Source organism: Ranitomeya imitator, chromosome 1 (assembly GCF_032444005.1).
Source record: "Ranitomeya imitator isolate aRanImi1 chromosome 1, aRanImi1.pri, whole genome shotgun sequence".
NCBI lineage: Eukaryota > Metazoa > Chordata > Amphibia > Anura > Dendrobatidae > Ranitomeya > Ranitomeya imitator.
Window position 1 is genome coordinate 817,840,876 of NC_091282.1, and position 27,078 is coordinate 817,867,953.

A 27,078-nucleotide genomic window follows, 5' to 3' on the forward strand; every position below is an offset into this window, starting at 1 on the left:
GTGTATATACAGTATACACATATAGCTATTAATCCAGAAAGCCAAAAGGTTTGTCAGTAACTATTTGGAACGCTCACACCATTTTGCAGGGTATGCCCTCTTCTGACAGGTTCCATTCATGTGTGTAAGTGCTTAGCCCGTCTGCTTTAGGTTGAGGCTCCGATGCATAATTAACTTTCGACGTGTTTCATCTGGACATGACTCATCAGGAGAGTTTAGTCAGGGAGAGGTGGCTCCCTCCGGCACCAATATCACCGCTCTCTCATATCGTTGTGCCACAACCTTTTGGCTTTCTGCATTAATAGCTAATAGGTTATTTATTAATACTATCTGTGATTTCTGGTCTGTACTATTGGTCCATGAGGAAAGATATGCAAATTCAACAAGCAATAACAATACCAGGTTAACCGAGTATAGTAGTTAGTTGGCTTGTGCTTTACATGTTTTTAAGCTATTTCTTCAGTCCTAGAGTGCCTTTCTGTTGTTGGTCATATATATTTTAATTGGTTTATTAAAAGTTAATTTTTATTTGGTTTCATATACGTACATATGCATCTAGATTGACCCAGGTCTATTAGGCTGTGGCTTATACCGAGAGTAGTGGCATTATGTCACATACCCTTGCTATTGAGTGAGTATATCCAATATCCTATCCCAATATGTAGTAGGTGTAATAATAATAATATCAAATTCTTCCAATTAGAAATGTAGTAAATGAGTTACCATGGTTATGACCTCTAAAGGCTAACTAACTAACTGTTAATAGAGTGGTTGTAATTAGGGTTGAGCGAAACGGGTCGGCCATTTTCAGAAGTCGCCGACTTTTGGCAAAGTCGGGTTTCATGAAACCCGACCTGACCCGTGTGGGGTCGGCCATGAAGTCGGCGATCTTCTGAATCTGGTATCGGAATTCCGATACCGATTCCCGATATGTTTAAGATATCGGGAATCGGTATTGGAATTCATATTTAAGTGTAAAATAAAGAATTAAAATAAAAAATATCGCTATACTCACCCTCTGACGCGCCCTGGTACTAACCGGCAGCCTTTCTTCCTTCGAATCAGCGCTTGCAGGACCTTGCGGTGACGTCGCGGCTTGTGATTGGTCGCGCGACCGCCCATGTGACCGCTCGCGCGACCAATCACAAGCCGCGACGTCACCGCAAGTTCCTGCAAGCGCTGATTCTTAGTTCTTTCCGGCAGCCTTCCTTCCTAAGAATCAGTGCTTGCAGGACCTGGCGGTGACGTCGCGGCTTGTGATTGGCTGCGCGAGCGGTCACATGGGCGGTCACGAGACCAATCACAAGCCGCGACGTCACCGCAAGGTCCTGCAAGTGCTGATTCGAAGGAAGGAAGGTTCCCGGTTAGTACCAGGGCGCGTCCGAGGGTGAGTATAGCGATATTTTTTATTTTAATTCTTTATTTTACACTTAAATATGGATCGCAGGGCCTGAAGGAGAGTTTCTTCTCCTTCAGACCCTTGGAACCATTGGAAACCCAATGCACTGCATTGGGTTTCGAGTTTCGGCCGACCCCGACCCCGACTTTTTTATAGGATCGGCCGATTTCACTCGACCCGACTTTTGAAAAAGTCGGGTTTCGTGAAACCCGACCCGATCATATAAAAGTAAAAGTCGCTCAACCCTAGTTGTAATCATGGATACCTAAGTTACTGCAATGTCCTATATTCAGAAAGGGAGATAGCGATTCAGAAGAACTATAGTATATTTCTAATTGGAGGAATTTGCTAATATTATTATTACACCTACTACATATTGGGATTTTACCTTAGACCTGGGAATATGCCTTTAATTCTTGATGATAAAGTCTGTTCAACACTTTGTAGAGTTTTTTTTGTTTTAGAACAAAAATACAAAAATAGACAGGTAGTTTCATTTCAACAACCAATTACTGAAGAATGACCTATAACTAAACTTAAAAGATAGGTATATATTTTTAACATTTACAGTCAATTCATGCAAGTTTTAGAGGTTAGAAAACTCAATTACACGCTATGCAGATGGGTGACAGATAATTTGATATAGTGTTACCTCAGTCACAGCAAACACCCGCTTTCCACAAGGCACCATTTTGTACCATTTGTCATGCAGAGTGTCCATGAATCCAGATGATTTATAACGACTTATGAACTCAGATATATTAGAGGTTAAGGCAGAGTTTTGGGGCAGACCAATTCCATAACCTGAGTAGAAATGAAAACATTATTTGTACCTTTTACAATATAGTCATTTCTTTAAATCAACTTGAAATTGAATTGAATCCTACCTTCAATGGCAAATGGTTTCCCCACAGTCAACAACTTGCAATCCGTGTCTATGGATACCTCATAATCCAACAAAGCTTTGTCCATAATAAAAGCATTCAAAGTTGATGGGTCTGTCCTAAAAAAAACAAATATTCTTTAAAAGTTGTTTTTTCAAGTTTAGACTCTTTGACATGTTTTACAAGAACATGTAGAATTGCCAAAATATACAAGAAAATGTATTTAATTCAGTATGATTTGGTCAGATTTCCATAAAGTCACGGCGCTCACGTTCTGGGGAATTTGTCTTTAATTCAAACTACATATAAATATGTGAGGTACTGGTCGATATTTTGGCCAAGATATGGAAGCTTGCAACCCAACGTCAAGGGTCCTCATGCTTAGGAGTCCTATCACTAATATAGTAGCAAAGCCACAAAAGAGGACTTAAAATCCTCCAAAAATTCAGTCCTCTTTTGTGGCTTTGCTACTAGATTAGTGATAGGACTTGCAAGCTTGCAGAACATCAGATCAGCGATCTGATGTTATAAAGTAATGTCCCATCCTGGGACAATGTAATAAAAGTAAACAAAAAAATATTACACAGTGTAAAAAAATGTTTAAAAAAAATCCCTAAATAAAGAAAAAAATATATATATTTTTGCAATAAATACATTTGTTTATGTAAATTAAAAAAACAATAAAAGTACACATATTTGGTATCGCTGTGTACGTAACGACCCGCTCTATAAAACTGCCCCACTAGTTAACCCCAATCAGTGAACACCATAAAAAAAAACGGGGCAAAAAACAATGCTTTATCATACCGCAGAACAAAAAGTGTAATAAAACACGATCAAAACAGATGTAAATAAAAATGGTACCACTGAAAGTATCATCTTGTCCCACAAAATACAAGCTGTGATACAGCTCCAAAAGCAGAAAAATAAAAAGCTATAGCTCTCAGAATAAAGCCATGCAAAAATAATTATTTTTTCTATAAAATAGTTTTTATTGTGTAAAAGCACCAAAACATAAAAAACTACAGTATATACTGTAAGTGAGGTATTACTGTAATCATACTGAGACGAAGAATAAAGCGGGCTTACCAATTTTACCACACATGGAACGGTATAAAAAAGCAAAAAGCAATTCCTGAATTGTTGGTTTTTGTTCATTCTGTCTCCCAAAAATCAGAATAGAAAGCAATAAAAAAATGGTACGAATAAAAATGACAGCTAGTCCCGCAAAAAACAAGCCTGACATGACTCAGTTGGCCAAAATTTGAAAAAGTTATAGCTCTCAAAATATGGTGATGCAAAAACTAGTTTTCGCAATAAAAAGCGTGTGACAGCAGCGAAACACAGAAACCCGATATAAATCTGGTATCACTGTAATCGCACTGACCCGAAGAATAAAGTCGTCTGACCACTTATACTGCACAAGGAACATCGTAAAAATAAATTAAACCAATTCATCACATGTTGTGGATTTCTTCATTCTGCTTTCCAAAGATCGCAGTATGGCTTGGTGCACATTTATCCTGCGCTCTGCGCTGAGCGCTTACACCAGGGTTTTCGTGTAAAGCTCTGAAAATACATGATTCAGACAGAACCCCCAGCGGAAAATTCCCTATAATGAAGCAAATGGAGCAATGTGGATGCTGTCTGACCTGTGATCCGGCGGTGTCCGTCTTTTTAGGATTGCATAAAAGTGTCGTCGGCCACAGTTTTGTGCACTTCTGAAAAGTACACCACTGAACAGAGGCCAGATGGAGTCCAGAGTAACTCTGCTGCCTCATTAAAGTGAATGGATCCCTTGGGGGTTTCATATGAATTATGTCACTAGGAGATTTTGATGGAAACCCCAAAGTAAGTGCTCCGCATAGAGCACCAGATAAATGTGATCCTAAACATTTTGTAAAATCTACTATATAATTGTCTAAGGGTCACTTCTGTCTTTCTGTCTGCCTGTCTTTCTGTCTGTCTGCCACGGATATTCATTGGTCGTGGCCTCTATCTGACATGGAAATCCAAGTCGCTGATTGGTTGTGGCAAAACGCCCACGACCACTGCCACGACCAATCAGCGATGGCCATAGTCTGGCAGCGAAATGGCCGCTGCTTTACTGCCCTGCAGTCAACACTGAGCACTCACACAGGGCTAATGCCAGCGTTAACGGACCGCGGTGTAATGCACTCCGTTAACGCAGCTATTAACCCTGTGTGACCAACTTTTTACTATTGATGCAGCGTATGCAGCATCAATAGTAAAAAGATGTAATGTTACAAATAATAATAATAAAAAAAGGTTATTCTCACCTTCTGACGTCGCGCGCTGTCCTTGGCAGTGCAAGCGGAAGGCTCCGGTGCCAAGGACCACGACGTCATCACAGGTCGTGCGCTCATACCAACCCTGGGACCGGAAGCTGCCGCGTGCACCGCACACAGGTGCCAGGACTTCAAGGGTCCTTCGGAAGGTGAGTATATGTTTATTTTTTATTTTAAGTCTTTTTTAACCACGCATATAGTGACCACATTGCTATATACTATGTGGGCTATGTTACATACTGCGTGGGCTCTGTTATATAATACATCTCTGTGTTACATACTATGTAGCTGGGCAATATACAACGTGACTGTCCAATATACGACGTGGCTGTGCAATACACTACGTGCTCTGTGTCATATACTACATAGCTGTGCAATATACTATGTGGCTGTGTCGGTTCGGTTATATACTACGTCGACTGTGCAATATACTACGTGGCTCTGTTATATACTACGTGGCTGTGCAATATACTACGTAGCTATGCAATATACTATGTGCCTCTACAATATACTACGTGGCTATGTTATATACTACGTGGCTCTGCTATATACTACGTCGCTGACCAATATGCTACATAGCTGTGCAATACACTACATAGCTGTGCACTACACTATGTGGCTATGTTATATACTACATGGCTGTGTTATATACTACGTAGCTCTGCTATATACTACGTATGCTGTGTTACATACTACGTAGCTCTGTTATATACTACGTCGGTTGTGTTATATACTACATCACTGTGCAATATAGTATGTAGCCTGTGCTATATACTACCTACATATTCTAGAATACCCGATATGTTAGAATCGGGCCACCATCTAGTGTTCTCAATTAAAGCTTCATCTCAATCCACAAAAAAAGCAGGTTCCCACTCAGATCTGTTATCTGTTAATGGAAAGATAGAAGGGGCATCCACATTACTGGTAGTACAAAGGCTCTGGAAAAGCGAAATGGCTCCTCGCTACCCAAAAGAAATTCAGCAAATTCTCCGCTCCCAAATCCAACTGCCCCCCCTTCTGTTTCAAAAATTGTGCTGATGTAAAGTAGACATGTGGGAAATGTTATTTATTAACTATTTTGTGCAATATATCTTTCTGATTTAAGGGCATAAAAATTAAAAGTTTGAAAATTGCAAAATTTTCTAAATTTTTGCCAAATTTCCATCTTTTTCACAAATAAACGCAAATCACTGTCATGAGAAAAAATCTCAGAATCACTGGGATCCGTTGAAGCGCCCCAGAGATATGACATCATAAAGTGACAGTGGTCAGAATTGTAAAAATTGGCCTGGTCAGGAAGGTGAAAACAGGCTTCGGGCGAAGGGGTTAAACTAAAAGCAATCCTGTGACTATTTCACTGAGTAGCTGAGTGAACAGATCTACTACAACATATATAAGCATATATACGGTATCTCTCTCTCTCTCTCTGTATATATATATATCTATACTGTGTATATATAGATATATATATATATATACTGTAGATATATATACACAGGTGCTTCTCACAAAATTAGGATATCATCAAAAAATTAACTTATTTCAGTTCTTCAATACAAAAAGTGAAACTCCTATATTATATAGAGTCACTACAAACAGAGTGATCTATTTCAAGTGTTTATTTCTGTTAATATTGATGATTATGGCTTACAACTAGTGTTGAGCGATACCTTCCGATATCAAGAAGTATCAGTATCGGATTGGATTGGCCGATATCCCAAAAATATCGGATATCACCGATACCCGATACCAATGCAAGTCAATGGGACACAAATATCGGAATGTAATAAGCCCTTTCTGTCCTTCTACATCCTGTTCCAGAGGGGGGAAGAGTGTGGGCGGTGCATGGGCGGACACTGTGCGTGTCTGTGTGTGCGGGTGGGGTCTGTGCGGGCCTGCCAGGGATCTGTACGGGCGTCTCGGGGATCTATGTGGGCTGCCGGGGGTCTATGCGTGCCTGCCGGGGCTCTGTGCGTGCCTGCCGGGGCTCTGTGCGTGCCTGCCGGGGCTCTGTGCGGCCTGCCGGGGCTCTGTGCGTGCCTGCCAGGGCTCTGTGCGTTCCTGCCGGGGCTCTGTGCGGCGTTCCGGGGCTCTGTGCGGCGTGCCGGGGCTCTGTGTGGCGTGCCGGGGCTCTGTGTGGCGTGCCGGGGCTCTGTGCATCAGACGATGCCTGCAACAGTGACAGTGATTGACACATTAGCCAATGATGGGACAGTAGTAGTCCCATCATCCGGCTAATGTGTTGAATGTAAAAAAAAAAAACCCATACATACTACATACATACTACATACATTACATTCATACATTACATACAATACATACATACAGACATACAGTACATATAACATAGAGATCATACTCACCATTACTTGTCATTTTGATCCCCGAAGCCAGAGTCATATGTAAAAAAGATTAAAATAACAAACAATGTACTCCCTGTCCGCAGAAATCCACGAGTGTCCCACGATGATCTCACGTGGAGAACGGCAGCATCAGCTGATGCGACGGCTCTCTAGGGGCTTCAGGAATACAGTAACGAGAGGAAGGTATCCTTCCACACTATATTCCTTCACCGCTGTAAAAAAATAGTCCCTAGTCTCAGTTTTGGCATTGCTGTGTGAGAAATTTTCCCACGCAGCAATTGCCATAAAGTGAGACTTTGTCCTAAGGTAACCTCTCAGTGATGCACTGCAGGAGCCATTGTCTCCTGTCAGTGTGTCACTGAGGGTCCTAGAGAGCAGTGACATCTCCCAATGTCACTGTTCTATAGGGGAGATCGTCGTGGGACACTTGTTATTAATTGGACAACGGCGGACAGGTAGTATACGGTTTATTATTTTACGTTTTTTGCAGGCGCTGACGTATGGTAAGTATGGTTAAATGAAGAATATTAAAATACTTTTTTCCTAATGTGTGTGTTTTATTAATCCTTTCCTACTATTGGATTCTTATTGACGCCTCTCCGTTATTAACCCGGCTTAATGTCACCTTACAATAACAAGGTGACATTAACCCCTTATTACCCCATATCCCACCGCTACACGGGAGTGGGAAAAGAGGGGCTAAGTGCTGGAATTGGCGCATCTTACAGATGCGCCATTTCTGGGGCGGCTGCGGACTGGTATTTGTAGCCGGGAGGGCCAATATCCATGACCCCTCTCTAGGCTATGAATATCAGCCTGCAGCTGTCTGCATAGCCTTTCTGGCTATAAAATATAGGGGGACCCCATGTCATTTTTTGGGGGGCTCCCCCTATTTTAATAGCCAGTAAAGGCTACGCAGACAGCTGCGGGCTGATATTCATAGCAGACTACAAATATTGGCCCCCGGCCGTTGGCTTTCCCCCTCTGGCGTATAAAATTGCGCGGAAGCCCACGCCGTTTTTTTCCATTTTTTTAATTCAACACTCATTAAGGAATCTTTCACACTTGCATCGGTACGGGTCCGTCGCTATGCGTCGGGCTGTCGTACCGACGCACGTTGTGAAATTTGTGCACGACTTGGGCAGCGGATGCAGTTTTTCAAAGCATCTGCTGCCCATTCTGAAGTCCGTGGAGGAGGGAGCGGAGTTTCGGCCGCGCATGCACAGTAGAAAATTGCAGACGCGACGGACAAAAAACATTCACTTGAATGTTTTTTCGTGCCGGCGATCCGCCAAAACATGATGAATCCGTTGCATGACGGACGCGACGTGTGGCCATCCATCGCGATCCGTCGCTAATACAAATCTATGGGTAAAAAACGCATCCTTATCCTTCCCTATTTTGGTTTCTTCCCCTTCCTGCACACCCCAGTGGATTCCTCTGTTATATGTGAGTGAAAATTTTGTAAGTGTGGAGTTTTCAGTTACCCCTTGTCTTTGTCGCCCTTTTTGTCGGGCTGGTGCACTGTGGTGCAGTAGCGCCCCCTCTTCCCTGGGTGGGGAAGGGCACAGACGGAGGGCTTTCTTATGAGATAAGGCAAGGGTGGAGGCCCTGGCGTCTTCACCATCTGAAGTAACTCCGGGAACAGAGCGAGCTAGGACGCCCCCTATTGTTAAGGCCAGAAAAGGAGCCCCTGGTCCTGAGTCACCCGACAGCTGTGTTGTGACATTGACTCTAACCATTAGCATTTTCTCTTATCTGGTATCCTCAGTTACAGAGGAGCAATGTGTGGTGATAGGTATCTCGCTCCTCCAGGGGGACCCACAAGCATCCCCAGATCATCACCTATCCTCCACCAAATTTCACAGTGGGTGCAAGACACTGTGGCTTGTATGCTGATCCAGGTCTCCATCTAACCATTAGACAACCAGGGGTTTATCTGGGAATGCTTTAGCAAAGCTGGAATTGGGCAGATTAATCTTTGCGAAGGACGTAAGAATCAAGCCGCATACAAGGTTATCCTGGAAAAACAGTTGATTCCTTCTGCTCAGGCAATGTTACCCAACTCTGGGGTCCTGGTGTAAGGGGGTAACCTTCTCTGCTCCGTGCTTGGAACCACTTAGCTGTGCAGCAGCTTTCCCTAGGGGCAGACTTAGAGGCCGGGACAGGAAGGAAGCCGAACTGAGAGAGAGAGAATAGGCGCGCTTTCCAGGGCTAGAGCAGCGTGCACAGCAGAGAGAGGAGAGTGTGCAGCAGAAAGTGCAGCGTGCACAGCAGAGAGAGCAGAGTGTGCAGCAGAGAGTGCAGTGTGCACAGCATAGAGAGCAGAGTGTGCAGCAGAGAGAGCAGCGTGTGCAGCAGAGAGAGCAGTGGATACAGTGGACAGAACAGCACGCAGCTGCGCTCCGGGGAGGAGAGAGAGAGCTCGCGGTCGGAGGACTGAGACAGGAAGATTGGCCAGAAAGACTGAATCTTGTGAGTACGTGGAAGCAGACTCTGCTGTGACTGGAGAGGTGCGCCCTGACGCTCGTGCAAAGACATTGACCCATGCAAAGACAGTGAACCGTGCAGAGACAGTGGCCCCTAGCACCCACGGCATTAGTGCAGAGCCCCTGATTCCTGTTGGGAGACTCAATAATAGACTGAGCATCGTTCTCCCGAGATAGGCTGCACTGTTGAGGAAGAAGACTCAGAGCACAGGTGATCCCGTTTGCCTAGAATCCCCTCTACTCACCACAGTAACCCCTCAAACCCAGGTTGCGGGTTCCTAGAGACTACACAGGTCACGGATAACAGAGGGACGACAAATGCCGCTGTTTCCCGGTGCCTACGTTGGAGAAGACGACCCTACAAGCAAGTCCTCATTAGACTGATAAGTGTTTTTTTCCCTAGAACTTCCGTTTACTACTGTTATATTGCTTCCCATATATTTTGCACCGTTATTTCTGTAGTTTATATTCTACTGTTTTCTCCCTGCGAGGAGAATATCGCCCCTGTTAATAAACCCCCCTCAACAGTTGGTTTGTCTGTTCCGTGGTGACATAGTCTACCCTGCACTCTATTACACTTGGCGTAGTGGGCAGGATGTCACACGGTAGCGTGGAAAGGGCAGACCAAGCAGTTTGGGAAGCTCCCAGGTCTAGCATTTCCCTGGGAGCCATGTTAAATAATTTGCCAAGGTTCACTGGGAGCAATGTGATGCTGTGGAGCTGGATGGAGCGTATCTGGGGAATGATGCGGATGCACCCCATTACACCTGCCCTGGAGGCAGAAATTTCATTGATGGCCCTGGAGGGGGAGGCATGGGATTCTGTCATGCATAGGTCTCCCCGAGAGGGAGATACCCTAGACAAAGTTCTGTGCTTACTGGAGGAGACACATGGGGACCCCACTGACGTAGGGGGAACTTCGCATGCGACTATTTCACCGGGTACAAAGAGAAGGGGAGACCTTGACCCAATTCATGAATGCCCTACAAGAGCTCCACACTGCTATTAGACGGAAAGATGGTGTAGGTGTAGGACCAGTTGATGTGGTGCTTAGGGATCAGCTGGTGACGGGACTGCGTGACACAATGATGAAACAGGCGCTGCGAGAGCGCATGCGGGTGAAGCCAGACATGACTTTCTCTGAAGTTGGCAGTGAGGCACGTGTGCGAGAACAAGAGCAGGGAGTGACAGGGCCAGTGGGGAGGGTACGGAGCGGGGAGGTAACCACCACGGCAGACAATATCCCTCAATGGGTGTAGGATCTGAGAATGGAGATTAAGCAGGTCCATGAAGAAATGGTGGCCTCAAGAAGAACTCTGGCAGTAGGGTCCGGCCTTTTGGTGTGAGGTGGAGAAGCTGCCCCCCGAAAGGAGGGTGAAGCTACCAGGAGGAGAAGACCTCTTACATGCTCGGAGTGTGGAGAACTGAAGAGGAGTAGTAAAAGTCCACCCAGTGTTATGGCTGGCAATCAGGCAACACAGCGTGCAGTAATCAGCGCACATACAGAGATCTGGCAATAACCAAAAACAATAGGACAAGCTCTGAGACGTGGAATCTCTGTAGACTGCAGAACCTAATCTATCCTCACACAACTATAAGCAGCAGTGGATTGCGCCTAACAACTACCTATGCAACTCGGCACTGCCTGAGGAGCTGACTAGCCTGAAGATAGAAATACAAGCCTGACTTACCTCAGAGAAATACCCCAAAGGAATAGGCAGCCCCCCACATATAATGACTGTTAGCAAGATGAAAAGACAAACGTAGGAATGAAATAGATTCAGCAAAGTGAGGCCCGATATTCTAGACAGAGCGAGGATAGCAAAGAGAACTATGCAGTCTACAAAAAACCCTAAAACGAAAACCACGCAAAGGGGCAAAAGACCCACCGTGCCGAACTAACAGCACGGCGGTGCACCCCTTTGCTTCTCAGAGCTTCCAGCAAAAGTTAATAGCAAGCTGGACAGAAAAAACAGAAAACAAACTAGAAGCACTTATCTAGCAGAGCAGCAGGCCCAAGGAAAGATGCAGTAGCTCAGATCCAACACTGGAACATTGACAAGGAGCAAGGAAGACAGACTCAGGTGGAGCTAAATAGCAAGGCAGCCAACGAGCTCACCAAAACACCTGAGGGAGGAAGCCCAGAGACTGCAATACCACTTGTGACCACAGAAGTGAACTCATCCACAGAATTCACAACAGTACCCCCCCCTTGAGGAGGGGTCACCGAACCCTCACCAGAACCCCCAGGCCGACCAGGATGAGCCACATGAAAGGCACGAACAAGATCTGGGGCATGGACATCAGAGGCAAAAACCCAGGAATTATCTTCCTGAGCATAACCCTTCCATTTGACCAGATACTGGAGTTTCCGTCTAGAGACACGAGAATCCAAAATCTTCTCCACAATATACTCCAATTCCCCCTCCACCAAAACAGGGGCAGGAGGCTCCACAGATGGAACCATAGGTGCCACGTATCTCCTCAACAACGACCTATGGAATACATTATGTATGGAAAAGGAGTCTGGGAGGGTCAGACGAAAAGACACCGGATTGAGAATCTCAGAAATCCTATACGGACCAATAAAACGAGGTTTAAATTTAGGAGAGGAAACCTTCATAGGAATATGACGAGAAGATAACCAAACCAGATCCCCAACACGAAGTCGGGGTCCCACACGGCGTCTGCGATTAGCGAAAAGCTGAGCCTTCTCCTGGGACAAGGTCAAATTGTCCACCACCTGAGTCCAGATCTGCTGCAACCTGTCCACCACAGAATCCACACCAGGACAGTCCGAAGACTCAACCTGTCCTGAAGAGAAACGAGGATGGAACCCAGAATTGCAGAAAAATGGAGAGACCAAGGTAGCCGAGCTGGCCCGATTATTAAGAGCGAACTCAGCCAACGGCAAAAATGACACCCAATCATCCTGGTCAGCGGAAACAAAACATCTCAGATATGTTTCCAAGGTCTGATTGGTTCGTTCGGTCTGGCCATTAGTCTGAGGATGGAAGGCCGAGGAGAAAGATAGGTCAATGCCCATCCTACCACAAAAGGCTCGCCAGAACCTCGAGACAAACTGGGAACCTCTGTCAGAAACAATATTCTCAGGAATGCCATGTAAACGAACCACATGCTGGAAGAACAAAGGCACCAAATCAGAGGAGGAAGGCAATTTAACCAAGGGCACCAGATGGACCATTTTAGAAAAGCGATCACAGACCACCCAAATGACCGACATTTTTTGAGAAACGGGAAGGTCAGAAATGAAATCCATCGAAATATGTGTCCAAGGCCTCTTCGGGACCGGCAAGGGCAAAAGCAACCCACTGGCACGTGAACAGCAGGGCTTAGCCCTAGCACAAATTCCACAGGACTGCACAAAAGCACGCACATCCCGTGACAGAGATGGCCACCAGAAGGATCTAGCAACCAACTCCCTGGTACCAAAGATTCCTGGATGACCGGCCAGCACCGAACAATGAAGTTCAGAGATAACTTTACTAGTCCACCTATCAGGGACGAACAGTTTCTCGGCCGGACAACGATCAGGTTTATTAGCCTGAAATTTCTGCAACACTCTCCGCAAATCAGGGGAGATGGCAGACACAATGACTCCTTCCTTGAGGATACTCGCCGGCTCAGATAACCCCGGAGAGTCGGGCACAAAACTCCTAGACAGAGCATCCGCCTTCACATTTTTAGAGCCCGGAAGGTATGAAACCACAAAATCAAAACGAGCCAAAAATAACGACCAACGGGCCTGTCTAGGATTCAAGCGCTTGGCAGACTCAAGATAAGTAAGGTTCTTATGATCAGTCAAAACCACCACGCGATGCTTAGCACCCTCAAGCCAATGACGCCACTCCTCGAATGCCCACTTCATGGCCAGCAACTCTCGGTTGCCCACATCATAATTACGCTCAGCAGCAGAAAACTTCCTGGAAAAGAAAGCACATGGTTTGAACACTGAGCAACCAGAACCTCTCTGTGACAAAACCGCCCCTGCACCAATCTCAGAAGCATCAACCTCGACCTGGAACGGAAGAGAAACATCAGGTTGACACAACACAGGGGCACAGCAGAAACGACGCTTCAACTCCTGAAAAGCTTCCACGGCAGCAGAAGACCAATTAACCAAATCAGCACCCTTCTTGGTCAAATCGGTCAATGGTCTGGCAATGCTAGAAAAATTACAGATGAAGCGACGATAAAAATTAGCAAAGCCCAGGAATTTCTGCAGACTTTTTAGAGATGTCGGCTGAGTCCAATCCTGGATGGCCTGAACCTTAACCGGATCCATCTCGATAGTAGAAGGGGAAAAGATGAACCCCAAAAATGAAACTTTCTGCACACCGAAGAGACACTTTGATCCCTTCACGAACAAGGAATTAGCACGCAGTACCTGGAAAACCATTCTGACTTGCTTCACATGAGACTCCCAATCATCAGAGAAGATCAAAATGTCATCCAAGTAAACAATCAAGAATTTATCCAGATACTCACGGAAAATGTCATGCATAAAAGACTGAAAAACAGATGGAGCATTGGCAAGTCCAAACGGCATCACCAGATACTCAAAATGACCCTCGGGCGTATTAAATGCCGTTTTCCATTCATCTCCTTGCCTGATTCTCACCAGATTATACGCACCACGAAGATCTATCTTGGTGAACCAACTAGCCCCCTTAATCCGAGCAAACAAGTCAGAAATCAATGGCAAGGGATACTGAAACTTAACAGTGATCTTATTAAGAAGGCGGTAATCAATACACGGTCTTAGCGAACCATCCTTCTTGGCTACAAAAAAGAACCCTGCTCCCAATGGTGACGACGATGGGCGAATATGTCCCTTCTCCAGGGACTCCTTCACATAACTGCGCATAGCGGTGTGTTCAGGTACGGACAAATTAAATAAACGACCCTTAGGGAATTTACTACCAGGAATCAAATCGATAGCACAATCACAATTCCTATGCGGAGGTAGGGCATCACACTTGGACTCTTCAAATACATCCTGAAAGTCCGACAAGAACTCTGGGATGTCAGAAGGAATGGATGACGAAATAGACAAAAATGGAACATCACCATGTACTCCCTGACAACCCCAGCTGGTTACCGACATAGAGTTCCAATCCAATACTGGATTATGGGTTTGTAGCCATGGCAACCCCAACACGACCACATCATGCAAATTATGCAGTACCAGAAAGCGAATAACTTCCTGATGTGCAGGAGCCATGCACATGGTCAGCTGGGCCCAGTACTGAGGCTTATTCTTGGCCAAAGGTGTAGCATCAATTCCTCTCAACGGAATAGGACACCGCAAAGGCTCCAAGAAAAATCCACAACGTTTAGCATAATCCAAATCCATCAGATTCAGGGCAGCGCCTGAATCCACAAACGCCATGACAGAATACGATGACAAAGAGCACATTAAGGTAATGGACAAAAGGAATTTGGACTGTACAGTACCAATAACGGCAGAGCTATCGAACCGCCTAGTGCGTTTAGGACAATTAGAAATAGCATGAGTAGAATCACCACAATAGAAACACAGTCTGTTCAGACGTCTGTGTTCTTGCCGTTCTACTTTAGTCATAGTCCTGTCGCACTGCATAGGCTCAGGTTTACTCTCAGACAATACCGCCAGATGGTGCACAGATTTACGCTCGCGCAAGCGACGACCGATCTGAATGGCCAAGGACATGGACTCATTCAAACCAGCAGGCATAGGAAATCCCACCATTACATCCTTAAGAGCTTCAGAGAGACCCTTTCTGAACAAAGCCGCTAGTGCAGATTCATTCCACAGAGTGAGTACTGACCACTTTCTAAATTTCTGACAATATACTTCTATATCATCCTGACCCTGGCATAAAGCCAGCAGATTTTTCTCAGCCTGATCCACTGAATTAGGCTCATCGTAAAGCAATCCGAGCGCCAGGAAAAACGCATCAACACTACTCAATGCAGGGTCTCCTGGCGCAAGAGAAAACGCCCAGTCCTGTGGGTCGCCGCGCAAAAAAGAAATAATAATCAAAACCTGTTGAGTAGGATTACCAGAAGAATGAGGTTTCAAGGCCAAAAATAGCTTACAATTATTTCTGAAGCTCAGGAACTTAGTTCTGTCACCAAAAAACAAATCAGGAATCGGAATTCTTGGTTCTAGCATCGATTTCTGATCAATAGTATCTTGAATCTTTTGTACATTTACAACGAGATTATCCATTGAGGAGCACAGAGCCTGAATATCCATGTCCACAGCTGTGTCCTGAAGCACTCTAATGTCTAGGGGAAAAAAAAGACTGAAGACAGAGCTAAGAAAAAAAAATGATGTCAGGATTTCTTTTTTCCCTCTATTGGGAATCATTGGTGTGGCTCCTTGTACTGTTATGGCTGGCAATCAGGCAACACAGCGTGCAGTAATCAGCGCACATACAGAGATCTGGCAATAACCAAAAACAATAGGACAAGCTCTGAGACGTGGAATCTCTGTAGACTGCAGAACCTAATCTATCCTCACACAACTATAAGCAGCAGTGGATTGCGCCTAACAACTACCTATGCAACTCGGCACTGCCTGAGGAGCTGACTAGCATGAAGATAGAAATACAAGCCTGACTTACCTCAGAGAAATACCCCAAAGGAATAGGCAGCCCCCCACATATAATGACTGTTAGCAAGATGAAAAGACAAACGTAGGAATGAAATAGATTCAGCAAAGTGAGGCCCGATATTCTAGACAGAGCGAGGATAGCAAAGAGAACTATGCAGTCTACAAAAAACCCTAAAACGAAAACCACGCAAAGGGGCAAAAGACCCACCGTGCCGAACTAACAGCACGGCGGTGCACCCCTTTGCTTCTCAGAGCTTCCAGCAAAAGTTAATAGCAAGCTGGACAGAAAAAACAGAAAACAAACTAGAAGCACTTATCTAGCAGAGCAGCAGGCCCAAGGAAAGATGCAGTAGCTCAGATCCAACACTGGAACATTGACAAGGAGCAAGGAAGACAGACTCAGGTGGAGCTAAATAGCAAGGCAGCCAACGAGCTCACCAAAACACCTGAGGGAGGAAGCCCAGAGACTGCAATACCACTTGTGACCACAGAAGTGAACTCATCCACAGAATTCACAACACCCCAGCCTTGTTTCTACGGGCCCCTGTTCTGGGCAGAAATCAATGGAAGAGCGGTATGGTGCCTGGTGGACACAGGCTCACAAGTGACCACCATGCCTAAGGGATTTTTCTGCCGTCACTTCACAGAGGTGCTACGGCCCGAATGGGGTCCTGTGATCAAACTCATGGCGGTCAATCACTTGCCCATCCCGGTCGCCGGGGTGGTATGGATGAACATAGAGGTCTGCGGTAAAGATGTTGGGAGAAGAGGAGTGGTATTGGTGGATGGAGAAGTAGCTAAAGACCATACCGTGACCCTTGGCATGAATGTGTTAAAAGACCTCGGGAGCCTTCTTTTCAACGAGTCCCTGGAACAGTTCCTACAACAATGGAGTGACCAAACACCCCAGAAAAGGGTTTTTCAACAGCTGATACAGACAGCCCAGGTCCGGGAAGCATACAGCTACGGAAAGGAACTTAGCAAAGTCATCGTCCCCGCCTCTGTCAATCGAGTGTTGCCCCCTACACAGACGGTCCTTCCCCTGCCTATAAAAACTGGTATCCCACTGGAAGGGGTGGAAGTCCAGATTGAGCCCAGCAGAGTCGACCAGCTGCCGCCAGGAATATTGGTCGCACGGTCCCTGGCTACCGTGCGGGATGGTACTGTCCTTGTGCGCTGCATGAATTTGGGGGAGACAGATGCAACTTTACCCCCCAGGAGTGAAGTCGCCCAAGTTCTGGGCCTCCCAGACGAGCTGGTCCCTTCGGAAATGGAGCAGCTGACCGCTAGGCCAGAAGATCCATGGCTGGTGACCGTCAAAGCGGAGGCAGCTCCGGACCCCAGACTGCTGCAAGAAGGGCGACAAATATTGGAATGCATGAGGGCGGAGCTCTCAAAACTTACCCCATAGCAGGTACCTAAGGTGGATGCCTTATTGGGGAAATATCGGGAGGTGTTCGCCAGAGACGTAGATGACTTTGGACGTACCACGGCCATCACCCACAAAATACCCACCGGGGATGCAGCCCCAACCCAGGAATGGTACCGCCAAATATCCCCACAGATGTACCAGGAGGTGAAGGGAATGCTGTCACATATGTTGAAGAAGGGAGTCATACGTGAGAGTCAGAGCCCGTGGGCTGCCCCTAAAGTCTTGGTAAGGAAGAAGGACAGGTCCTTGTGGCTCTGTGTGGACTATCGCCGGCTCAACGCTTGCACTGTGCGGGACTCATACCCACTGCCCAGGATAGAGGAGTCCCTGTCGGCACTGGGGAATGCCAGATATTTCTCCACATTAGACTTGGCCAGCGGCTACTGGCAGGTGCCCATGTCCGAGTGAGACCGAGCCAAGACGGCTTTCCTCCTTCCAATGGGACCAACGCCCCTGGAAAATTTCAGCGACTCTTGGAGAGATGTCTGAGAGACTTGAACTTTGAAGCCACTTTGATTTACTTGGATGATATCATCGTCTTTGCGCCCACCTTTGAGCAGCATCTGCAGAGACTGGGGCAAGTTCTAAGTCGGCTACAGAAGTACGGCTTGAAAGTGAAACCCCAGAAATGTCACCTCTTCCGGACTGAGATTGAATACTTAGGGCACATTTTCTCCGCTGAGGGGGAGAGGCCTTCCCAGGAGAAGATTGCTGCGGTACAAGAGTGGCCAACTCCCAAAACTGTGAAGGATGTGTGTGTGTTCCTGGGACTCACAGGATACTTCAGACGCTTCGTAAAAGACTTTGCTCGCCTTGCTAATCCACTCCAGGAGTTGTTGAGGGGAGTGCCCTCCTGCGCCAAAAACAGGAACATACTGTGGGGGAAGTGTCAGGAAGAGGCATTCTTAGCTCTGAAGAAGGCTTTGACGGAGGCCCCTGTGCTGGCCTACGCCGACTTCACGCAGTCGTTCATCTTGAACATTGATGGGAGCCTGCAGGGCCTCGGGGCAGTACTATCGCAGATGCAGGACGGAAAAGAGCGCGTCATCGCATACGCCAGTCGGTCTTTGCATGACTTGGAAAGGAATCCCGAAAACTACAGATTGTTTAAGCTGGAGTTGTTGGCACTGGTGGAGGCAATGAATGAGAAGTTCGCAGAATATCTGGCTGGCTCAGAAGTTCATGTACGCACCGATAACAATCCGCTGGCCCATCTTGAGACTGCCAAGTTAGGGGCCCTAGAACAACGTTGGGTAGCCCGAATGACCAAGTTTCGATACAGAATTTTGTATAAAAGAGGCGCCGAGAATGTTCATGCAGATGCCCTCTCTTGAGTGAACTATTGCAAACCAACACCCAGCTAGGATGAAAAACTGGAGGATGTGGAAGTTCCAGGTTTTGGAGAGACTGCCAGGACGATGGCAGCGGTGCGGAAAATTGAACAGGAAGAGGCCTGTGTGAATTTGTTGGAGCAGCCCTGCGACGAGTGGGTCCGAGTGCAGCAAGAAGATCAGGAACTAGCTCAGTTGAGGCAGTGGGTCGTGTCTGAACAAATACCCAATCGTAACAAGAGGAGGTCCATGTCATCTGTGTGCTGAAGATGTTACGCCAGTGGGAGAGGCTCCAGTTGCGGGATGGTATCCTGTTCCTGCAAACAGAACTTGGTCCTGTATGGCAAACGGTTATTCCCTCATCTCTGATAGATCAGGTGGCTAAAGAGGCGCATGAGAAAGGAGCACACTTTGGGCCGGAAAAAACTCTCCAGTGGTTGCAGTGCCTATTTTATCATCCTCACCTGAGGAACATCATGGAGAAAGTATGCCAGCAATGCAGGAGTTCTGAGCTGGTCAAACCACCAGAACAACGAGCTCCCACAGAGACATTGAGGTCTTCTGGCCCCATGGACCTCCTGGCCATAGATTACTTGACAATCGGACCAGCGCACCAAGGCTATGAGCATTGTTTAGTGATGATAGACCACTTTACTAAATTTGCTGTAGTGACGCCCACATGGGACCAGACTGCTGAATCTGCTGCTCACGCAATCTGCAAGCACTTCATACAGGTGTACGGGTGTCCTAAGCGCATCCATTCTGATCAGGGGGCCTGCCTCCTCGGAAGAGTGATGGAGGAGTTGCATCAGCTGTACAAGATCGATAAGTCACGGACCACTCCTTACCATCCACAGGGGAACGGGTCTTGTGAAAGATTTAACCGCACTCTGATTCAAATGTTGAGGACATTGGAAGAGGTCCAGAAGGCGAGGTGGACTGAGTCCGTCCCTGAATTGGTGTGGGCGTATAACAATCGGAAACACAGCACCACCAGATTCACTCCCTACTCTTTGTTCTTCAGCCGACCCGGAAAGGGGCTGGCAGAGCTGGAGCTGGAGCCTGAGGAGGACTACCCACGGACGGGGGTGTACTCCCGGGTTCAAGAACACCGTCGTCGGCTGCAGACCATTCAACGGCTAGTGCAGAACCGTCTACAAGAATTGGAACACCCCCAGGTAGCTTCTCAAAGGGGGACACCCATGCGGTCTTAGTGAGGGAAAAGCGCCCACACAACAAATTGGGGTACCGGTGGGAGAAGAGGCTGTACCAAGTGAAGCGGCGGCTCGGCAATGGGAGTCCCATTTATGAGGTTCAGCCCGAAACAGAAGAGGGGGGCCCCAACCCGCACACTGAACAGGAATATGTTGCGTCCATGTTTGTCTCGAGATCCTGAATCGGTTCAATTGGCCCCAGTGCCCTCACTGGCTGCGCCAGTGATCAATGTTGATGTGGAGATGAGGAAGACTCCCAAATTCTCCCAGGGAACCCAGAAGCTGGTGCCTGGAATTACCAACGTATCAGAGAAGACCTCGACCCTCCACTTCTCCTACAGCAGTTAACTTCACCGCCCCTGCTGATTTGAGATGCTCTGAACGTTCAAGGGCTGGTGTACCCCCGTTCGCTACAATCAGGATGAGTTCATCTGCCAGCAGATTGTGCAAGGACTGGAAGATTGCCAACAGGAACTTCGAGAACTCTCGCCAGTGGAATGGCGAGGAGAAAGAGGGGAGAATGTAAGGTGGTTACCTTCTCTGCTCCGTGCCTGGAACCAATTAGCTGTGCAGCAGGTTTCCCTGGGGGTAGACTTAAAGGCTGGGACAGGAAGGAAGCCTGGCTGAGAGAGAAAAGAGGCACGCTTTCCAGGGCGAGAGCAGAGTGTGCAGCAGAGAGAGCAGCATGTGTAGCAGATAGAGCAGTGGATACAGTGGACAGAACAGCATGCAGCTGCGCTCTGGGGAGGAGAGAGCTCCCGGTCAAAGGACTGAGACAAGAAGATTGTCCAGAAAGACTGCATCTTGTGAGTACGTCGAAGCGGACTCTGCTGTGACTGGAGAGGTGCGTCCTGATGCTCGTGCAAAGACATAGACCCGTGCAAAGACAGTGACCCGTGCAGAGACTGTGGCCCCTAGCACCCACGGCATTAGTGCAGAGCCCCTGATTCCTGTTGGTAGACCCAATAATAGACTGAGCATCGTTCTCCCGATATAGGCTGAACTGTTGAGGCAGAAGACTCAGAGCACAGGGGACCCCATTTGCCTAGCATCCCCTCTACTCACCACAGTAACCCCTCAAACCCCAGGTTGCGGGTTCCTAGAGACTACACAGCTCATGGATAACAGAGGGACGACAAGTGCCGCTGTTTCCCGGTGCTTACGTTGGAGAAGACGACCCTATAAGCAAGTCCTCATCAGACTGATAAGTGTTTTTTTTTTCCCTAGAACTTCCGTTTACTATTGTTATACTGCTTCCCATATTTTTTGCACTGTTATTTTGCAGTTTATATTCTACTGTTTAATCCCTGCGAGGAGAATATCGCCCCCCCTCAACAGTTGTTCTGTCTGTTCTGTGGTGACATAGTCTACCCTGCAATCTATTACACTGGTCCAGCAGGACAATGCGCCAAGCCATACAGCTAGGTCAATCAAGGTGTGGATGAGGGACTACCACATTAATGCTTCTTTCACACTTCCGTCTTGAGACGACCTTCATAATGCGTCGGCGAGACGTATCGACGGACGTTGTAAAAAGATTGGCAAACGGATGTAACGCATCTAGTAACCTGACGGATGCGTCGAATTTGTTAGTACATGCATTTCAATGCATTAAATTCTGGAGAGAGAGAGAGAGATTTGTGTTTTTTCCCGGACTAGAAAATCCTTCCAGGCATGCTAAGAATGAAAAACGGGATACGTCGCTGGACTCCTGTGTTTGATGGTCAGTGACGGATCCTGCACCCATAGGCTTCCATTATAGCCAATGACGGACAGCGCTGAGCGATTTTCCGACGTGCAGAAAAAACGTTCCTCTCAACGTTTTCTCCGCCCGACGGACCACTATTTTCCGACGGATCCAGTGCACGACGGTTGAAATGGATGGCCATCCGTCACAATCCGTCGCTAATACAAGCCTATGGGAAAAAACAGGATCCTGCAGAAGAATTTGCAGGATGCTGTTTTTTCAAAAATCAATGGATTTCGACAGGAGGAAAAAGACGGAAGTGTGAAACAGGCCTTAATTCCTGTTATGGCCAGCCCAATCGCAAGACCTGAAACCCATTGAAAACCTCGGGAATGTAATCAAGAGGAAGATGGATAGCCACAAGCCATCAAGCAAGGAAGAACTGCTTACATTTTTGTACCAGGAGTGGCATAAGGTCACCCAAAAGCAGTGTGAAAGACTGGTGGAAAGCATGCCAAGACGCATGAAAGCTGTGATTAAAAATCTTAGTTATTCCACAAAATATTCATTTCTGAACACTTCCTGAGTAAAAAAAAATGAGTATTGTTTTTTCTAAATGATTATCAACTTGTTTTGTTTTGTTTTGTTTTTTTGCATTATTTGAGGTCTGCAAGCAATGCACTTTTTTTGTTATTTTGACCATTTCTCATTATCAGAAAATAAATACAAAACTTATTGCTTGGAACTTCGGAGACAAGTTGTCAGAGAACAATTTACATTTTACTAAAAAATATACCTATAAAGAGAAAAATCAAAATAAAAATTTTGCAGTGGTCTCTTAATTTTTGCCAGAGCTGTTGTTGGTAAATAAAATTTCCCACATGTCTACTTTACATCAGCACAATTTTAGAAACATAATTGTTTTTGTTAGGAAGTCATAAGGGTAAAACTTGCCCAACAATTTCTAATTTTTTCAACAAAATTTACAAAACCATTTTATTTAGGGACCACATTACATTTGAAGTGACGTCGAGAGGCCTATATGACAGGAAGTACCCAAAAGTGACATAGTATAAAAACTGAACCCCTCAAGGTGTTCAAAACCGCATTTAATAAGTTTATTAACCCTTCAGTTACTTCACAGGAACTGAAGCAATGTTGAAGGAAAAAATTAACATATAATTTTTTTGCAAAAAATTTATTTAAGACCAAAACCTTTTTATTTTCATAAGGGTAATAAGAGAAAATGGACCCCAAAATTTCTTGACCAATTTCTCCTAAGCACGCCGATACCTTATTTGTGGGGTAAATCTACTGTTTGGGGACATGACAGGGCTTGGAAGGTAAGGAGCGCCATTTGACTTTTTAAATGTAAAATTTGCTGGAGTAATTAGTGGACGCCATGTCGCGTTTGGAGAGCCCCTGATGTGCCTAAACAGTGAAAATCCCCCACAAGTGACCCCATTTTGGAAAACACACCCCTCACGAATTTTATTAAGGGGTACTGTGAGCATTTTGAACCCACAGGTATGACACATATTTCGATAACATTAGGCTGTCATATTGACTATGTCGTTATTAGTTTTGAGTGCAAGTGCTCGCTACCCCAGTTTGCATCTGGTACTCGGGTATGTACTGAATATCACGGATGCTCAAGTGAAATGCTTGAGTCCTTGCCCTGCATTTTTCATGGCTGTTAGACACCAAAAGAAAAACATGAGCCAAACTACGATACTCTGTACATACCCGAGCATCCGATGCAAACTCGAGTAACGAGCACTTGTGCTCAATACTAGCTGTCATCAGGGGTGGATTAAAGGTAGCCAGTGTCCCGGGCTGTTCAGACACTGTGGGCCCCCCGGTTATGTGACGTGATCATGTGATAGGGTCATGCGACGGGGTCATCATAGACCTGAACCAGATTATTCCAGAAAAATAGTTGCTGTGTGAAACTATAACTTGTCAAACATCCATTGATCTAGTCAATTTACCCTTCAGTTAGGAAGAAAAAACAACAACCCCCCCCCACAATACTATCACCATAAGTGCCAGTAGTCACAGGAGATCTGTACTTAGTATGCAGTGTCTGTGTACAGGTAATACAGTGATTACCGGTGACATTGTACACAAGACCTCTGTGTATAGTATACAGTGTATGGTGTCAGTGTATAGGTAACACACTGACTCACCAGTGACGTCTCTAGGTGAAGTCCTTCATCTTTCATCCATCACAGACCGCCATCATTTCATCCAGCCAGGACTCGTCTCTGCAGGAAATAACACAGTGATCTCGAGCTCCGCTTGCAGAACACATTACTTAATTTTTCCCAACTTCTACATTACACCACATGAAGAAAAAGGCGACATAGTATCACTCTACACAGTAACAGGACCTCCCCCCCATTTAAAACAGTGTCCTCAAAAAATAAAATAAATACATCACTGCAGTAATAATATCCCTTAATTAGCAACTATGGTAATAATATGTTCTCCCATCCTGCCCTCACGAGTATCCATTCTGCCCCATATGATCTCCCCATCCTGCCCCATATGATCTCCCCATCCTGCCCCATCAGTCTCCATCGTATCCATCCTGTCCCATGATCCTGCACGATCTGTCTCCAATCCTGCCCCATGTCTTTCATTCTGCCCCGTGTCTCCAATCATGCCCCGTATCTACATTCTGCCCATGTCTCCAGTCCTGCCCCCAGTGTGTCCAGCATCTCTGCCCCCAGTGTCCAGCATCTTTGCCCCCAGTGTCCAGCATCTCTGCCCCAATGTGTCCAGCATCCTGCCCCAGTGTGTCCAGCATCCTGCCCCAGTGTGTCCAGCATCTCTGCCCCCAATGTCTAGCATCTCTGCCCACAATGTGTAGCATCTCTGCCCCCAATGTGTCCAGCATCCTGCCCCCAATGTCCAGCATCTCTGCCCCCAATGTCCAGCATCTCTGCCCCCAGTGTCCAGCATCTCTGCCCCCAATGTCCAGCATCTCTGCCCAGAGTGTGTCCTGCATCCTGCCCCAGTGTGTCCTGCATCATGCCCCAGTGTGTCCAGCATCTCTGCCCCCAATGTCCAGCATCTCTGCCCACAATGTGTAGCATCTCTGCCCATAATGTGTCCAGCATCCTGCCCCCAGTGTCCAGCATCTCTGCCCCAATGTCCAGCACCTCTGCCCCCAATGTGTCCAGCATCCTGCCCCCAGTGTGTCCAGCATCCTGCCCCCAATGTCCAGCATCTCTGCCCCCAATGTCCAGCATCTCTGCCCTCAATGTGTCCAGTATCCTGCCCCCAGTGTGTCCAACATCCTGCCCCAGTGTGTCCAGAAATCTGCCCCAGTGTCTCTAGCATATTGCCCCCAGTGTGTCCAGCAATCTGCCCCAGTGTCTCCAGCATATTGCCCCCAGTGTGTCCAGCAATCTGCCCCAGTGTCTCCAGCATATTGCCCCCAGTGTTTCCAGCATCCTGCCCCCAGTGTGTCCAGCTTATTGCCCCCAGTGTTTCCAGCATATTGTCCCCAGTGTGTCCAGCATATTGCCCCCAGTGTGTCCAGCAATCTGCCCCAGTGTCTCCAGCATATTGCCCCCAGTGTCTCCAGCATATTGCCCCCAGTGTGTCCAGCATATTGTCCCCAGTGTCTCCAGCATATTGCCCCAGTGTGTCAAGCATTCTGCCCCAGTGTTTCCAGCATTCTGCCCCAGTGTCTCCAGCATATTGCCCTCAGTGTGTCCAGCATATTGCCCCCAGTGTGTCCAGCATATTGCCCCCAGTGTGTCCAGCATATTGCCTCAATGTCTCCAGCATATTACCCCCAGTGTGCCCAGAAATATGCCCCAGTGTCTCCAGCATCCTGCCCCCAGTGTGTCCAGCATCCTGCCCCCAGTGTGTCCAGCATATCTACCCCAGTGTGTCCAGCATATTGCCCTCAGTGTGTCCAGCATACTGGCCTGGGCCCCCCGGATTGCTGTTCGCAAGAAAAAAAAGAAAAAAAACCCCGGTGAGCAGATGAGACGGGGCCCCCTCTGCCCACCGGGCCAATACGCCAGTCAGGGCAGTAATGCTCTGATGGCGGCGGGCAATCTGAGCGGTAGCCCAGGGCCCCCCCACCACTGGGCCCTGGGCTACCGCCCAGATTGCCCCTATTATAATCCACCCCTGGCAGTCATATCTACACATGAGCAAACCTTTCAAGATACGGCTCGCCAAGCGATCAGACGCTCTCCGAACGTGTTCAACGAACGTGTTGACAAACGAACCCGAACCCCATTAGATTCAATTGAAGGCCAGAGCAAACGTATACAAAACACCTTAACTGGTGCCAAAAAGCTTCCAAAACAGCTAAAATTAGGGGCAGACAACAGGAAAATCAATTGACCCACAGTAGAAATTTGCAAATGGCACAGCAGTCAGCCATGAGCCACGCATGAGGTATCAGGGTCTGGCCCACCATTTACAGCTTGTACAGCTTAGAATTGAAGTTTCAATTAAGATGAGGTGGGTGAGGGACCAGTGTAAGCCTGCTATGCTGGGAGCCCTGATACCTCATGCAACATCTTAGACGTGATTTTTGATCAGTCACACTCAGGTGGCACAAACATCAGCTTGGTATACCACAAATGTTATAAAAATTTAAGGATAGTAACACAGGTAGTTGACTGAAAGTAATTGCAGGCCTGCCGGTCTGGGAACTCTGCTGCAACAGGCAACACACATGCAGGAGAACCAACATGGAGTACAAACATTTCCCACGAACCAGACTACCCTGGAAGGGGCGTGACTATGACAGCTGCCTTGGTTTTCACTGGAGCCTCTGATGGTAAGGTCAGGCTTGTGCGGCAGGCAGCTGCCAGGTGCTACTCCATGGTGGTGTCTGGCTATGGCTGCTGATCCCACTTGGAGAACAGGAACACTAGGACAGGTGTGGGCATCAGGCAGGACTAGCAGATGAGCACGTATGAAACTCAGATGAGTAGGCTGGCACGGCTGAGACACAAGGCTGGCATTGACAGGACTGGCAGGAATGGCAGAGACACAGGGCTGGCAGGAAAGGCATAGACACAGGGCTGGCAGGCACGGCAGAGACACAGGGCTGGCAGGCACGGCAGAGACACGGCTGGCAGGCACAGCAGAGACACAGGGCTGGCAGGCACGGCAGAGACAAAGGGGTGGCAGGAATGGCAGAGACACAGGGCTGACAGGAATGGCAGAGACACAGGGCTGGCAGGCATGGCAGAGACACAGGGCTGGAAGGCACGGCAGAGACACAGGGCTGGCAGGCACGGTAGAGATACAGGGCAGGCAGGCAAGGCAGGGACACAGGGCTGCCAGGAACGGCAGAGACACAGGGT

The 27,078-nt window shown here is 47.1% G+C and overlaps 1 protein-coding gene across 1 annotated transcript in view; it reads right to left on the reverse strand.

Annotated features, from left to right (window-relative positions):
* GRIN3B (glutamate ionotropic receptor NMDA type subunit 3B) overlaps positions 1-27,078 on the reverse strand; it is a 226,384-nt gene that overhangs the window by 46,614 nt on the left and 152,692 nt on the right. Inside the window, exons 5-6 of the mRNA XM_069740034.1 lie at positions 2,287-2,402; positions 2,052-2,203 (exon numbers count right to left, since the gene is read on the reverse strand). Coding sequence (XP_069596135.1) covers positions 2,052-2,203; positions 2,287-2,402 — 268 coding nt within the window. The remainder of the gene's footprint in view (positions 1-2,051; positions 2,204-2,286; positions 2,403-27,078) is intronic.